At 40.9% G+C, this 17,349-nt stretch overlaps 1 protein-coding gene across 4 annotated transcripts in view; it reads left to right on the top strand.

Annotated features, from left to right (window-relative positions):
• The window catches only part of LOC147800560 (uncharacterized), a 46,409-nt gene that overhangs the window by 12,261 nt on the left and 16,799 nt on the right, over positions 1-17,349 (top strand). For 3 of the 4 annotated variants that reach the window (XM_087140298.1, XM_087140287.1, XM_087140293.1), the window contains 8 exons: positions 1,028-1,145; positions 1,900-2,173; positions 2,748-2,837; positions 3,872-4,000; positions 4,577-4,734; positions 5,840-5,980; positions 13,838-13,919; positions 14,536-14,702. In XM_087140298.1, coding sequence (XP_086996424.1) covers positions 1,028-1,145; positions 1,900-2,173; positions 2,748-2,837; positions 3,872-4,000; positions 4,577-4,734; positions 5,840-5,980; positions 13,838-13,919; positions 14,536-14,702 — 1,159 coding nt within the window. Of the gene's footprint in view, positions 1-1,027; positions 1,146-1,899; positions 2,174-2,747; positions 2,838-3,871; positions 4,001-4,576; positions 4,735-5,839; positions 5,981-9,088; positions 9,329-13,837; positions 13,920-14,535; positions 14,703-17,349 lie in introns of those variants that run through there. The other variant, XM_087140300.1, reaches the window with a different exon arrangement.

Genomic DNA, 17,349 nt, shown 5'->3' with positions numbered 1-17,349 from the left:
CCATCATACAACTAATGAAACCTGTGAGGGTTGAGTAGTACCAAAATGTTTCTCTAGGCATTCCGTCATACAACTAATGAAACCTGTGAGGGTTGAGTAGTACCAAGATGTTTTCTATAGGCATTCCGTCATACAACTAATGAAACCTGTGAGGGTTGAGTAGTACCAAAATGTTTCTCTAGGCATTCCATCATACAACTAATGAAACCTGTGAGGGTTGAGTAGTACCAAGATGTTTCTCTAGGCATTCCGTCATACAACTAATGAAACCTGTGAGGGTTGAGTAGTACCAAGATGTTTCTCTAGGCATTCCGTCATACAACTAATGAAACCTGTGAGGGTTGAGTAGTACCAAGATGTTTCTCTAGGCATTCCGTCATACAACTAATGAAACCTGTGAGGGTTGAGTAGTACCAAGATGTTTCTATAGGCATTCCATCATACAACTAATGAAACCTGTGAGGGTTGATTAGTACCAAGATGTTTCTCTAGGCATTCCGTCATACAACTAATGAAACCTGTGAGGGTTGAGTAGTACCAAAATGTTTCTATAGGCATTCCATCATACAACTAATGAAACCTGTGAGGGTTGAGTAGTACCAAAATGTTTCTATAGGCATTCCATCATACAACTAATGAAACCTGTGAGGGTTGAGTAGTACCAAGATGTTTCTCTAGGCATTCCGTCATACAACTAATGAAACCTGTGAGGGTTGAGTAGTACCAAGATGTTTCTCTAGGCATTCCGTCATACAACTAATGAAACCTGTGAGGGTTGAGTAGTACCAAGATGTTTCTCTAGGCATTCCGTCATACAACTAATGAAACCTGTGAGGGTTGAGTAGTACCAAGATGTTTCTATAGGCATTCCATCATACAACTAATGAAACCTGTGAGGGTTGATTAGTACCAAGATGTTTCTCTAGGCATTCCGTCATACAACTAATGAAACCTGTGAGGGTTGAGTAGTACCAAAATGTTTCTAGACGCATTCCGTCATACATTCTTCATACATCTCTGTTTGCAGTTGATGTGCCGATCCAGTTCATGAAGGTGGCCGTTGAAGCCGAGGAGAGTGAGGAGGATGTCATTGAGGAGTTGACCATGTCCGAGTTTGCAATCCAGGGTCTCGCACAGGATTTCAAGTAAGATCCATTCTGGCGTTAGATTCGTACCACTTTCTGTTGGTGACCTTAGACTTGGTGTTAATAATGTTCGGCAGAATGGTTGACCTAACCTGGCTCATGTCACCAACTGATCTACCAAATGGTCTTGTGCAAATTAGTCCTTTTGAGACATGGTGGCCACCATGGCACCAGCTGGTTCTGGGGTAAATTCTTCAGTTTGCACTGTTCTTTAAACCAAGCAAGAATCCTGTGTTGTAGTCATCATATCTCAAAGAAAAAAACCACGGACATATTCATGGACATCAGGGAAAGCCAAAAGCATAGTGCTTCTTTCTTACCTACATTTTGGTAATAATTTAGACTATGTACAATTATCAAACTTAACACACCAGTTCCCATGATATGGTGTTTCACCCTTTCAGAGCATGTTCATACTATAATGTATTACAGTTTGCACATTAGTATTCAGCGTACATTCAGATGGCAGTTTGTGATCCATCCATAGGGTCACTACTCTGGATTGGATCTGTAACCTTCATTCCAAAGGCTTTTTTTTAATCTTGAATCCCTCCTGAATTTTCAAAACCACCTTTGTCCTAATAAGGTCATATTTTCATGTAGCGTAGTCTGACATTGATAATGTCGTGAGATTTTGCACTTTGTGAATTACTTTCTTTTGTATTGGTGACCAGCCAAGCATTAGCCACTTGTTGGCAAAAGTATGACGATGACAAGGAAAGAGTAGACCTAATAGTCTTTTCTTGTCGGACAGCCTCTTTCCAGAGCTGACCACAACTGCTGAACTGCCTGCGGCCATCCCTTTTGTCAAGCCTACTGAACTTGGCCAGCCCTTACCTGGAAGAAAAGCTAAAGACGGCAGTGTGGACGAAACCAGAGACGAAGAAGCAGAGGGTGCACCGGGCGTGGCAGCCGACAAGACAGCAAGGAAGAAGAAAAAGAAGAAAAAGAAGAAAGCAGCCAGGTCGAGAGACGACGACGTGGCCTTGGATATCAGGCCAGAGCTGGTGCAAGCAAAGGATATTCTGGTAGGAAATTCTGCCTTCTAGTACATAGATACTGTTAATTCCTACATATCTTCGTGTGGTCAAGCCCTCTACTGTGATGCCATGTTTAATACAGACTTCCAGTTTGGCCATTTTACAAAAATCCAGTTTGGTCTGGGGTCCCCGCAAACCATGGCAATTCTAAATTCTAAAGCAAAACAATTTCTGAAAATGACAATTTTAGATTTATGTTGTGGACTGTTCAAATAAGATGTGAACAGTGCAGGAATTAAAGACATAAGTACGGGATTCAGTACAGTTAGTTCTATTTACCATGCAACAGAAAAAGCTTTTTCTTGTGTTTGACATAAAGAAAAGTAAGAACTGACCCCGAGGCATCACATTTGAACTAATCTCAGCCTTTATTTCTTTGTAACATGTTGTTTCATAGTAGGAAACTCATTTCTGTACCTGTTTTACATGCTTCCTTTCTGTTACACATTCCGTTATCAGAGCCTTCTCGAGTGCCTCTCTTTTTTTGGCAGATTGAACGCCCCCATTTCTTGTCGGTATTAATGCTGTTCTCATTTATATCTGTCTCCATTCTGTTCCAAAGAGTGAATTGCAAGGAGACGTGGGACCTCCCATGAAATCCCTCAAACATCCAGGATGGGTTAAACCGATCAAAAGAGTACGCAGACTACAGGTAACCTTGATAGTTCCCTCAACTCCTCCCCCTAAACAGTCCCTAATGGTTCAACAAGTGCTGTAAACCATTATTGATTCTTTGCACATTGGTACTTTGAGCCCTATTAGGGTAGAGTCAATTATCCATCTATGAATCCTCAAAATAATGCCATCAAAAGAGGGGTTAGGAAATTTTGCTGTATTTTCTGCAAAACTTGTTAATCCATCTCCTGATTCCTGAGATGTTGTGCTTGAAGGTTTCTCAGTTCCTCCAAAAACTTGTGCAATAAGCCAAAGTCCCATTAACAATTTTTTTTTTCTTTTCAAGTGCTCTCAAACTCCCTGCAAATATGAGTCACATGGCAAACCTACCTGAATACTCAAAAAGTTTCTGTTAGATTTCAAAGGATCTGTGAAGTGTTAGGTTCAAGGGTAGTCATGTATGTACAGTGTTGTAAACAGTACAGAGAAGTTTCTACTGTCTTAAAGTTAATATACCTGTGTGATTGCATTTGTTTCTTAAAATAAGGTTTTTATTGCTGGCCTCCGAGCATTGCAGTTCTGACTGTTTTGTCAGTGTTGGCCTCTAACAACCACTTGCCATGGTATTACTGCACAGCAAATTTTTTCCTGACATGGCATCGTTTTTGGCCCAAAATGCCTACTTTTTAGAGTGACAAGGTATTACAAACACAGCCATTACAGGTTCAGAGTTTATAAATGTTGACCCTCTGCGGTCATGTTTTCAACATTAGTGAAAGTTTTCTAGTCACATGTAGTAGTTTTTTCAAAAGACTGAGACAATTTGGACGGGGGATATTTGCAACACTGCCCAGCCATGATCCACGGCCACTTGAAGACTTCACACATGCTCAACCCCTCAAGGAGAATCGCGCTAGTCTGGGGACAAGAGTGACGTCACCTGGCACTGCATACAGAATTATGATTTATATGTGTTTACTGGTAATCGGGCATGAAGTGGCTGAATTGATTTTATTGTCACCCAGGAATTGAGAGAGGAAAACCCTTTATCTCATCTCGTGTTCCGTACAGGGCCACACGGACGCTGTGTTCTGTCTGATGTTTGACAAATGTCGAATTCTCACTGGATCCATGGATCGAACCATTCGTGTCTGGGATATCCGAAGTGGGAGGAGTATACGCAAGATCTATGGCCACAAGGTATGTGTCCATGACTCATTGACAAATATAAGCACATAACATACCGTTTTTTAATTTTTATTATTTTTGTGGGGAGAGGTTCAAAGTAGATCAGTTTGGCAGTAGAGAACTCATCCATCATATGTCATTTTTCATTCATGCAAATCTAGAGGATGATGAAATAAGGTCATTATTTTTTTTTAATTTGAATTCTCTTCTCACCTGTTCCCTAACCTGTAATTGGAGAGGTGTGCACCAAATCACCTCTGGTATTTATAATTTTCTTCAGGAAACACAGAAATTGAAACAAAGTGCTTGAAATATTAAACATCCCTCTGCTTAGGTAACAGCAGGAAAAGGCTAATTTTTACAATGACATTAACAAAACTCCAAGAAAAGAAATGTTGGTAGAGTTTCGACAAAACTGAAGCTTACAACCAATACAGTAGAAGATCAGTGTACCCACTGAAGGGTAAATATGTATGTCAGTTGTTTCGATTAGTATCATCCTTGACTTTAATGGATGCAAAGTTAACAAATTGCTTAACCCCGTTGTAACCCAGCAGCCTTTTGCCCCTGGCCTTTGTCTCCTTGCAGGGAGGCATCCGATGCCTTCAGTTTGACGACACCCGCATTGTGTCCGGCTCCTGGGACATGACGGTCATGGTCTGGGACATTGTCAAATTTGACAATCTTGCCACCCTCACGGGGCACGTAGATGTGGTGTCCTGTCTGCAGTTCAACAAGGCCCACTTGTGAGTTGAACACACCCCTTCTGTTTAAAGCTCTTGAGAGTGTGGAGGCCAAAGCCTTGTACAAGACTGGAAACTATCCACAGTTGGTTGTTGCGTCAGATTGCTGTGCAGTGTCACTGTGTTGGTTAATGTGTCAAATGATGAGTGTGCTTCCTGAAGTTCCCTGACAGGGGGAAACTTCATAAAGGAGAGAAACACTGATTCAGTATCACTGTACATGTAATCTGTTGGAGATACAAGGTTGTCCATGCACATTACATTTGGGTTTTCCATATTAATAGCTTGAGGACAAGGCATTGTGGCTTCCTGTCACTTCTTTCATAGACTGTCACACTCATCATCATGGACATGGTGAAGGGTCATTTTCATCAAGTGGTCTCTTTGAGAGGATAAAAACTAATTCAAATCAAATATACATGTAGATGCACAGTGTACAAGTAGTTACATCTTGTACATCTGTGTACATACGACTTGGGCTGAATCTGTGAGGGAGCACCCGCGAATGAGCACACGTTTTCAAGGGGGCATCAGAAGCACATGGACGTTTTGCTTGCATGTACATGTACGTTTTGTTCATTTCAAGCTTGGGTTGGCGGTTGGAGCACAGATAAATGTGCAAGGGGCGTGTGTCTACCCCTCCCCCCCTTTGCTGTTATGCCACAGAATCTACCTGAGCACAGCAGACCACCAAAAGATGTGTAATTAGAAAACCTGATCAAAGTGCTTTTCATTTAAAGCTGGGTACAAGTTGACCATGTTAAGCATGTCAAGAGTTTTTCTCAGGTGTGAATGTGACATATATTCCCAGAAATGAATGTTATGCCAAACACTTTGTCTTGGCTGTATCATGTTCTCCAAGGGATGAGTCATTCAGGTGTGCCAAGCCACAATTAACACGTTGGAATGCTCCTTCCTCCCAATTTGAGACATGATTACATGGAGGAATGTAACAGTACCCAGACTCCTCGGCATCCAGTGTCACACTGACACTACTCTAAAGCAAACAAGCCTGTACCACCTGAAGCTTTGATGGGGACCGCTTCATCCTCCAGCCAGAGTCTAAACCCCCCTCCCACCTGCCCGTTTCTGTCCTTCCCTTCACCAGGGTGACCGGATCGCATGACAGCACAATCCGGGTGTGGTCGATGGACGACTACCGTTGTCTGCAAGTCCTGAGACATCACAGGGATAGTGTGACATGTCTGGTGTTTGATGGCCGGTTTGTGACAAGTGGATCGGCTGACAGGTAGGCATGTCATTTCTCCACTCTTTTCTTGTTTCTTTCCCAAATAAATCTTAACCACAATTATGCCCCACCCGAAGAAAGGATCGAGTTGTGCATTCCACTGGCATCGATTTGTCCTGCATGGTTTCTTACTAATTGGAACTTTTGTCGAGGATACCATACTCGCCATATCATCTTTACACCAAATACCAGGGTAGTCTCACTTTGTTCCATAAATGTATTTTCCTATACCTGCAGTGTAGGCTTCCTATTAATTGCAATTTCATGGTTTGTTTTAACAATTTAATAGATATGAGAGCTCGAATTGAAAGCTGTAGACATTTTATACAGAATGCAGAATGTTGGTGGAATAGGATTTGACCGCTCTTGCCGATATCATAGACTCCCCAGGAAGTATGGTATTCCTTAAACAGTTAAAACTTGACAGGGAATAATGGTGTGTGTATGTCAGTGAGTGTCCAGCAGCCAGGTGTTTAGTGTAACCCTGTGGGTGATTGTGGCTGAGTCATGAAACGGGGTTGGCTGACATCTACAGGTATGATAACCGCAGGAGTCTGGGATAGAGCCCTAGGTTATAGGCATTGTGTTCTGAGGTAGTCAGTGTCATCTCAGATGCTGTCTGTCTGAGAGAGGCCCACTCTTGTTACAGGAGGTGTAGTCACCCTTCCAGTTTGTTTGCGCTCATGCCAGGTTCCAGACTTGCACCCTTGGTATGAGCTGATCCACATCCTTGGGACCATGTAATTGAAATATTTTGCTAACATCCTTGAAATAGCACCTTCATGTTTCAACTAACCTTATAGACTTAAATTATGCATATGACATCACGTTAGAGGGTATTTCTTTCTTCCTCTTGGATATGCTCGAATAAACATTTCATGCATTCACTGTTACAATATTAAAATTACAAAGAGCAGCCTCTGAGAAACTAGCAAGGTTTAACCTCTATTTTCAGTTATTGTTTTGCTATATTTATCTGTATTTTGGTGCTTTTTTGGTTTTTATGCTAATATGAATTTGCATATTCATAAGCAAAGCTGTGATCTAATCCAATGCACTGAACCTCAGTGTTGCATTAATTTGTGCGGAAAATACTGGTAGATTTTTTATACTTCATTATCAAAGATTTCCATGTTCCTTGGCAATTTATTCTTGATAAGTAATGGCAATAAGCCAGCGAGCAACCTTTTTCTCAAATTTTTCAAAGAGCAAAGTTGGGGTTCAGAATTTGAACATTAAAACACGAAAACTGAACAGTGTCTTCCTGGTTTATATCTCACTACTGAGCACTCACTCTTCTGGAAAAGCTTAGTCAGTTTTAAATTTTTGAAGTGCAGATTTCGTACGCTGAAGAAGAGTTTAATCATGCCCAAAAAGTAACTCTAAGAAAAGTTTATTGTATGGATTCTTTAAGTGTGAAAATGGTAAGGATTGTGGACAAGCGATAATTACATGCACCTAGTGTGCGAGTCATCAACTGATGCAGCATCATGCCGTCTGTGTATGATGTCACATTGGGCATCCAATCACAATGTGCCATCCCAACCTGGCACTCAGAAACTTTCATGTGGGTACTGTGGTTGCAGGTTCAGGGAAACATTCCATCCTCCATAAATTTGTTCTCATGATTTCAAAATACATGTGTGAAGCAGAAGTGTAATGGTTTTCAAAAAGGGTCCAATTGACAGCGTTGCTTTGACTTTGCAAACATTGTCAAAGCGGTGAAGAAGAACCGTTTTGTTGTAGGATTTTTCTTTCTCTCTCTTAGTGCAGTAGTTTGGTACATGTAAATGTACATGTATATTTTCTGGCCATAATTTTCATAACTTACTACATGTACATTATTTTATTGATGTCCTTTTTTTTTAATTAAATTTTTTTCAGTATAACATACAGCCATAAACCGAAGCAATGAAAAGCAACTAGTAAAAAATAGTCAGAGCCCCAGAGGGAATGTGAGGAAGGAAAATCAATTGACATCTAAGAAAGAGTATGTTCTGTTGAAGCTCATAAAAGCACTCATGGCAGCCAACGTGCTTGGGGCAGGACAGTTTGTATGTGACAGGAGCAGGCGCACACTCCAAGTTCAGTTTGTGTGTCTGGAAAATGTGACTGCTGCCCTCTGTTGGTCAAGAATTAAAAACTGGATCAGAACCTGACCTTGTGCTATTATTTTCCTAGAAAGCATTGAAGTCCAACCTGTTACAGCTGTGAAATGGAGGATGTGACAAGAACACTAATCAGTACTGCAAGTGGCTGGGCATATTCCTGGTCAAAAATGGATAACAGGAGACCAGTGTTTTTTATTGGAACCATACTTTGTTTAAAGAATTATTAGAAAGCCATATTTTCAAACATTTGTTGTGGCGATATTCGAGCAATGCCCCATTGAAAGTGTTTCTTCAAAGATTTTGCTGTTTATGGCGGGATTAAAATTTAAATCTGCAGAAAGAGTCAGAGGAGAGCCTTCCTTTTTTCAAGGAAATTCTCATTAGGCCTCAGAAACTGCCTCAAGAATTCCCAATCCGTTTATAAACCAACATTGCTCAGGTCAGGTGTTGGCTATTTTTATCAGTGCTTCCTAATCCTATCCACCCGTCATTTCTGTCAGAATGATTCTTTGGAGAGGCCCATCTATCTGTTCTGTCCATGGTCAGCAGCCGATTGTTTTCAGTGGTAGGAAGTAATAATAGGGTCAGGTTACTGCTAATGAGTGAGAGGAAGTACCCCTTCTGATCTGATACTGGGTCAATTGGCTTAGATCACGTGAATGAGTGATACTGAGCAGATAGAGCCATCATTCCTTCAAAAATTCCAGCTTTCCCACTAACAAAAAGAAACCCCAAGGACAAAAACATATTGGTGGCTATTAACGCAATTTATCTTTCAGTAACATTATATGCATTCCTGGCAGTCTGGGGTTTGGGCTTTGATGCTGACCGGCTGTGGCCTAGAAATCGTTGGTAAAATTGAGGGGGGGAAACATCTCAACTAGTCCCAGAGGCTAATCACCTGAGGTGACCTTCCAAAGCCCATCCAGTCCCCCAGAATAACAAAGTATTTACTGGAAAATACTTACCCCTTTTTCTCCTCCCTCCCCCCCCCCAGAAGAGAACCCTAAGTCAACTTAAACCCCTGACACAAGGCAGTACTGGGTCGCAAAACCCCCAAGACAGAGAAGGATTGCCTGCGCAGTTGATTTATGTGGTGGTAAATCAAAGTGCGGTTTTGGGGCTAGGGTTTACCTCCATGTGTACCAGGTGTGAATTTCAGCTGGCGTGTGCTGGTAATGACATATAACGTGAGGCTGGCCTGGTGCTGGCATTGAGGCTTGATTGCCACCGCAGTCATGGAGGAGCCTGTGACCCCACCAGGTAGGTAGCGGGCACTCAGGCCCTTGGCATGCCACACTTTGTATATCTCACTAGGCGTGTCAAATTTCAGGCCCTACCAATTAAATGTAGGGGTGACATCATACCTAGAAATTTACCAGTCTATTTGTTCCACGCATTTTGCTGTTCTTGTGTCTGTTCATGTACAGTACATGTCTGTCTTCCATGCATGATGTGCGTTGGAAGCCTTGATGCACCAACAAGTGGAAGGAGATCATTTCAGAAAAGGGAATGATACCAATTTAATTTGCATCATTTCCTCTTTTACACGAGTGCTGACGCGGAAAATGAATTTAGCTTGTTTTCTTGTCCATAGTGGCCAGAAGTAATGTGGCCACCAGGACTAGAATGCCTTTTGCAGCTCTGAACCTCCTTATGATTAACAAATGAGGTTCCACATTGTTTTTAGAATTGATATACAGGTGAGATACCAGAATATGCACATGAGCCCAGTTCATACCAACCATAGCTCCTCTTCAGAAAGTTACCAAACAGATTGTGAAATACCAAATAGAACGCACTGACAAAAGTGCAGTCATGCAGTCATTGAACACAACTTTCAGTTTAGTATTTGGGCATTTTTTGTCACACAGAGTCTAAAAAAGTGTGATATAATTGTATTTGCAAGTAATGAGGAAATTACAGGTATCTCTCTCAGAATGTGCATCTATCCCTGCTGAAGTGCCCTCGCTGTTTGAATGATGCTATTTACCACAGTAGAGTTACTATTGAAACGGCACTGACAGGACACAGGTCATAGCTTAAGGAGCACCACTCAGTAAAACTACTGTAGCATTTTTTGTCTTCCTTGTTAAAGTCCGCCACAAATGTAGCACACATTGCAGAATCAGACTTGCCACGGCAGCCTGTGTAAAAAGGAATTTGAAGTATTTTTTGTGTTCGTGGAAATTAACCACAACAAATGTAATGCCATGATTTGTTTACAGTGCATCAAGGTGAAAACAGAAAAATGAGGGGGCCACATAAACAGAATGTGTAGAGTGCATGACATTGCATTGGGGAATGGGGTGGGTGATGCCACACTGCTTTTCAATACCAGGGTGGGAAAGCAAAATTTGGAGGCAAAACACCGGCTCATTTGTTCCAACACTTTAAACACAGGTTCCTTTGTTCCAACACTTTAAATGCAGAGTGACAGGAACACTAAAGGATTATGGGTAAAGTACATGTACATGTAGGTGGTATCTAAGTGTGTGGGAAACTGACCAAGTCTGGATTCTCCCAGTGAGAGCTGTTTCAACTACAAGAAACCTCATCAGATGTAAGTGCACTGTTAATGTTGTATAATAAACTGTCAGGCCACAGTGCAAAAACTATTTGATAGAGTGACTCAATCCATCTTAATCTCTATGGCCAGCCCACCTTGTAGTTTGGCTATCCCCCCCACCCCAATCAGTGACAGATGCAACCAAGCACACCCAGAAAAGTCCAGTAGCCAGGATTGCGGTCTCATGTGTCCTCTCAGTGGGGGTTTGGATAGAGCTGCTGGCTGATGCCTAGATTTGTTGAAAGGGATGCTGGGGTTTGAGGGAGTGATCCAGCTCTTGCCTAACACTAATGCCTTCACATCTCCCCACTCCCTTCCCCCTACATAGTTGCCTGCTAGCTAGCCGAATCAAAATCTAACCACTAAACCATCATCATTGGTTTCTTGTAAGACTAAGAGGAAAGTTTTCTGGAAGTCTAGGTGGGAGAGTGCATACTGTCATACAGGGTGTTGCCCTCAATCTTAAGTTGAATCACTGAAGATTAGTAGAAAGTTTTCCAGATCATTCCACAGCCATGAGGCAAAAAGGACCAGTTGAAATGCCTGCTTGTGCACAAGTGTTTTCCTGCTGTGAGCATTTATTTCACAAATAGGAAAATAAAAGAAGAAATAATTGCATGAATTAGTAAAAACGGGCATTGGCAAAGTTGAGGGTATGGTATATGAAAATACAAAACATGCTGACAGACATGTCTCTGAAGAAAGAAAGGGAAGATCTACTTGATACCATTCCAAAGCCTTGGCAATCCTGAACATTTGTGGATTCTATTTGAGCTATAGTTGCCTTCTTCAATTTTTATGTAACTGGAATGTTTCGTAATGTAGTCATCTCAAAAGTGCCTTTCCCCAAATAGTTTGAGACCTGTGACAGATGGTGCAGTTTGTGTATGATTAACAGTACAAGTATATCCTGTGTAGTGCTGGCCACTTTAGACTCTTAGGTAATGCGGGTAGCAACTTTGAGTGTGGTACCAACAAAAAAAAATGCATGTATCTTTTTGTTGCTGATCCTTGCTGATCCTTGCTGATCTTTGCAGATCCGTGATGATCTTTGATTTATGCCGATGTTTACAGCTTTACCCGGATGAGTTCATTATCTAACGTTGAATAACATTCCCCAAAATAACCTACCTTTGACAAACGTGTTGGGGACTCCCTTTTCTTTCACATGAAAATTAATTGATTAATTAATTGATCAATGTGTGTGCTTTACTGATTAAACCCAAAACGTCATTGCTGGCATTCAGAGAAAACTTTGGCAGCCCACAAATGTGTCATCACCTTTTGATGTTGTTGACCTCTTGTGGAAACTTGTCACCTCTTGGCAGACACAGTCATGGAGTTTAATACTGAAGGGATAAATTTTCTCAGTCCTTTTGTGACTCCTGACTTTGTAAGCCTGCCTTTCTAGGGCTGCCACTCTGTATAGAAAATTCTGAGAAAGGTTCACCAGATGAGGATCCTTGTCATTGTCTCTGGTTTGCAGGTGTGTGGGAAACCACCCAAACCCACCCCCCAGCCCCACCAACCTGCACTCATTAACAAGAACCACATGTCATAGATCAGATCAGAACAAGCCAACAAGCTGTGAATTATATGCTGGCAAGAGTTCACTTTTTCAAGTTTGACAGAAGTTCATACCATACTCTGTTTTTGGTGTGCTTTGAATAAACGTTTGTGGTAAGAGTTTCAATCTTGAATCTAGTGCAGGCTACAAGAGTTGGCAGTAAATCTTTGTTTTGAGGGGTAAAGGCTCAGTTTCAGCATTTCAATAAGCAATAACTCCTTAAAGGGAGTGTACACCTTTGGCAAAATCCCCCAAGTTGGACTACTGTATAATCCTGAAATATCTTACTTGAAAGAAAGTACATGTACATAACAGCCTCAGTCAGTCTGCCAAATATTTCCGCCCAGTAGTTGTTGACAAAACAGACATTTTGTTATTTTTTCAACGATTGTCAGCTGACCATTGTATGAAAAATTCATTTCACTTTGCGCATCACAATCTGTAACAGGCACCAATTTTCTTGTGTGTAGTGTTTGTAGATGTTTTGGGAGTCTATTAATGAGCAGCTCCTAAAAGGAGCTATACCGACAGAAATTCACCAAAAGCATTGTAAACTGAAATTATAGGAACCTTAGTGTAAGGTGTGAAGTAGGAAATAAATTAAATAAATTAAATTAAATAAATTACTCTTACCATTGAAAATTGAAAAACACAGTACAAAGTCTTGTAAAGGTTGGAACTTGCTCATTTTTTTGTCAAAGTCTGAGTTGCGTACCTGTTTCCAAGGGCCGCTTGGATTATTGCTAGTTACAGGGTTTGCCAAAATTTGTGCTCAGCCCTGCTACAACACAGATTATTGAGTCTTCCAGTGTCTGTGTCATAGCAGTTTTGCACAAGCAAGACTTAAAATGCCCCCCTTTCTAGTATAATGTAACTTCATGTACAGTACATGTACTAGTCATAGCAGTGTGTCATGTACCACTTAATGTGCTTAGAGTCTTGCTTGTGCAAAACTGCTGTGACACATACGCTGGGAGACTCACTGTCAACAAATCTGTGTTGTAGCAGGGCTGAACACGAATTTTGGCAAACCCTTTCACTGGCAATAATATGCTGATGACACAACCATTGTTGGACTTATTAAAGGTAATGATGAGTATAATTATCGCAATCAATTTCAGCATTTAACCCAGTGGTGCTCCGACAATAATTTGAAATTTACAAATCTAGAGTGGAGAATAGGACCAGCAGTATTATTAATGATGAATTTCACCCAGCTAATGAGTTATTTGAGTAGTTACGATCAGGGAAACGTTACAGAGTAATTAAGTGTAATACAGAATGGTTCAGAAGAAGCTTTTACCCAACTGCAGTCAGGGGACTAAATGAAACCAAGTAATTTGTTGCTTTGTTAGTTTTGAGTGCTATTGAAATTAATTCTTTTTATTGCTTAATTATTGTATTGTTATAAATATGTATTTCTTAACTTTTAGTACTTTTAATGCACGAGAGCCGAAGCAATTTCTATTGTATACGTATGTATATAAACAGCAATCAATCAATAAGGGAAGGAGAGAGGTGTGAACATTGTTTTGACATCCGACTCGTGTTGGTGTAATTGATTTAATTTTCATCACAAAAGTCTATTTTGTTGTTTTTTCTCCTATTAGAACCATTCGGATGGCAAGCATCTCTACAGGTGAATGTGTCCTCAAGCTATCTGACTACTTAGATGCAGTGACTTCGCTTGATGTAAGTTGGGTCATTACTTATTTGCGTTTTTCATTCAATATTTCAGTGGTTTGACAGTGTTCTTGAGCTTTGGCTCGTGTTCCTTCCTTCTGATTTGTTTTCATGGCCCAGACACTTTCATTTTCTCCAAAAGGTTTTGCATCAGAAGATACTGCCACTTGTGTTAAGTCCAAATTACCGTATTGCCCATTGATTTGTGTAATACAATTTTGATGCTTAAGTTCGGTTTAAAAAGGCACTGAATGAATAAGGTAGGCTTACCAGTACATATTTTTTCCAATGAATAAACTCACTACCATTGGACACTTTCTTACTAATGCTGTGGCAGGGTTTTGAAAGCAATTAATAGCTCGCAGCAAGCATTTTGTTTTTGTGTCCAACAGTTACAACATCCCACATACTTGTACATGATGGCCTTTTTATTTGCCCAAAAGTAGTAAAGGGAAAAAAAAAGACATTTGTAATCTGACCAAAAGAAAGTGTGACCTTAATACCATTTTGAATGTACAGCCTGCACTGTGTGTTTGCAAGTGTTGATTTCTAGTGATTCAGCTTTCTGTATATTCTAATTGTGCATTATACATTGTGAGATAAATGAAGTGCAACATTTTCTCAGGTTCAGGGAGAACTGATCGTTGGGGGCACCCTGAGTGGGAAACTGTTCTTCTGGGACAAGTTGTCAGGCAAAGCCGTGGCAGGAGTACAGCCCCACGACAGCAGCATCTCCAAGATAGTCTTCCTGCCCCGGGGGCGTGGTGGAGCCCATTTCATCACCGCTGCGGGGTATGTCCTTGACAACCATCCCATCCTCTTGATTGTCCAATGCTGTAAATCTTCAAACTGGTCTTGTACCTTAATGCATGGAGAGAATATACCTTACAGACATGCGTAAATGTATGTTATACAATGTGCTACCGACATGTACTTTCTTTATACTTCTTATTAATGTTATTAAAGTTTGAAATCTTGAGGTTTCACAATAAAAGGCCCTTTCACACTGCAGAGCCAATCCCCAAGAATTAAATCCCCAGGAAATGTGTAAATTGAGGGCGCCCATCCAGAAGTTCCCGAATGAATAATGGGCAGAAGTCCAATCCCACAGTGCCGTGCACGCACATGCACAAGCTGCTGTTGTTTACGTCGCGCAATTCCCGGGGAATTCGGCCAGTGTGAAAGCCCCCTGAAAGACGTGAGACTTGATTTGGATTTGCACATTATGACTTGTTACCAATGCAAGTCAGAAAACTACTCAACCCATTAACGTTTTTAATAGCCTATCTGGCCTATCAACTGAAGTCTTGAGTTCTTAAAATGATCTGCATAAGATTTCGTTCAGCTCGCAACTTCAACTTCAGTCTTGTCTTCCCAAGACCATGTCTGAATCACTTGGCTGTAGCTCGAAATCCACACATCACGCGACTTGACTTGTACGTACAGGTAGACAAACAATCTTGTGACTTGCTTGTGATTGGACCAAATTGACTTGTAACTTGACTTTTACTTACATATCGACAAAGTCTTGTGACCTGCTTGTGATTGGACCAAATTGACTTGTAAGTTGACTTGGACTTGCAGATTTGATGTGCTACCACCTCTGATACATGTACAAACTGGTTATCCGGAGAAATGAAAACTCTATCTTAATGTTTCCTTTACTAAAAAAACCCTGTTGCACAAAGCAACTACCACTTGGCAATGTTTACAAACAGATGGTGACTTTATCCCATGATGTATTGCTGCTAAAGCAGGAATTTCACTCTGTGGTAAACATGGCTGAAATTTAACTGAGCTGAAGTCAATATTTCTTGAAAGTTTCAATAAAAACAAATTACGATTTTAAAGCAAAAAGCTGAAATAGCGCAAGACACCAGTCCCTACTCCTTCTGAAATTTGCCTTGTTTGGGCCTTTGATTGAACCCAAAACAACGTTATCTGTCTGCAAACTGTCCACTGGATGTGTAATGATAGTGGAGGGAAACACCGCATCTGGAACTAGAAAAATTGATTAACTCTGATAGTTATGTGGAGAGCTTTAAGCCAATTAGTAATGTTTTGATACGTAGTTATATGGGATGAGGAGAACTACAGATTGCTAATCCTGAAGTTGTCAAGAATGATAAATCACACAGACCTTGATAGAAATCAAATTAAACTTTGTTTGGAAGTTTCCAAGTCCAAAATGAGGCAGCAGGATGTTCTCCGACAGGGAGTCCCGGCAGGGAATGAAAAATGAAGTCAGATGTTTCTAGGGGGAGGAATATGAGTCAGTTTGAAGTCCAAAGAGGAAGAAGATAACCCTCTAAATAATGATTGACAGGAGGAAAAGTGAACTGTGGGGAATTTGATTTGCTTTTTTTTATTTTTGTTGTTTTGTTCTGTTTGCTCTTTGCTGGTTCTGTTTTTGGTGAGGGGAAGAGGTTGCCATTTTTTTGAGTGCTTTAGTCAAAGTTTGATGTTCCACAAACTGATCTGTGTCCTGTCTCACAGTTTTGTCCAAGGTACTCTAATCACCACTCTTGAAAGTTGTCTTTGACTGGACAGTGAAAACTTTTTAGTTGTGGGGCTGATCGGTTTTGGAACTGCAAGTTTTGTAAGATCTGAGGATTTGAATCCTGAATAAGTATCTTGAGGAAATTTGGCAACAGTACTGTGTAGAGATTCTCTTTCTGAGTGGTGAGGATCGGAACTTTGAAGAATGAGTTGACATTTGGAATGCTCTGATTATATTGATTATTAGAATTTTTGGTAGTGGTCTCAAAATAGAGAATCTTTTTACCCGCGGATTAGCTATAGGATATGTATCACATTTCCTATTTGCCGTGGACAGCCAACATAAGAGATTCTGTATTTAGATAATTTAATGGGCTGTCATCAGTAGTAACAACCCTACCCCCAAATGGGCTGCCTCATTTTCTCTCTCTCTCTCTCTCTTCATCTTTCTTAGTCAGGCCTGCCCTGAAAATCCCCACCCAGTCATTCATGCATGAACACCAAGGCTTAGGCTGATGGTGACTTTTCCTGATTTGAAGGAAGCGCATATTTCCCACATCATTTTCATCATGCTGTTGTGACATAACCCACTTGAAAGAGGTTTCCTCCCTCCCTGCATCCTAAGATATTAATTGGAGGGGGAGGGGAAGTACATACACTCTCGTGACCTTTGCCCCTCATGCACCCGCTGCTGTCCTTTCGGAAAGAAAATCCAGAATTTAAGAAGGAAGTGCACCTGAGGAATTGAATCATCTGGTAAAGAAAGTTAGGTCATACATGCTGGATTGGGTAGTGGTTACTTTAAGTTACACAGCAGGGCTTGATAATGAATCTGCTTTTTATCATTAATTATCCCTGCTAAACCTTCGTTTCCTGTGGTTAAGTGGTTAAGCTGTAGATAGGCCTAGTACCCCTGAAAGAGGTTGGACTTCATTCAGCA

The sequence above is a fragment of the Acanthaster planci genome, linkage group LG01 (assembly GCF_054643075.1).
Source record: "Acanthaster planci isolate LZ-2023a linkage group LG01, COTS_SCS, whole genome shotgun sequence".
Taxonomy (NCBI): Eukaryota; Metazoa; Echinodermata; class Asteroidea; order Valvatida; family Acanthasteridae; genus Acanthaster; species Acanthaster planci.
Note: the sequence above shows the minus strand (reverse complement) of the source record. Positions and strands in the feature narration are given on the sequence as shown.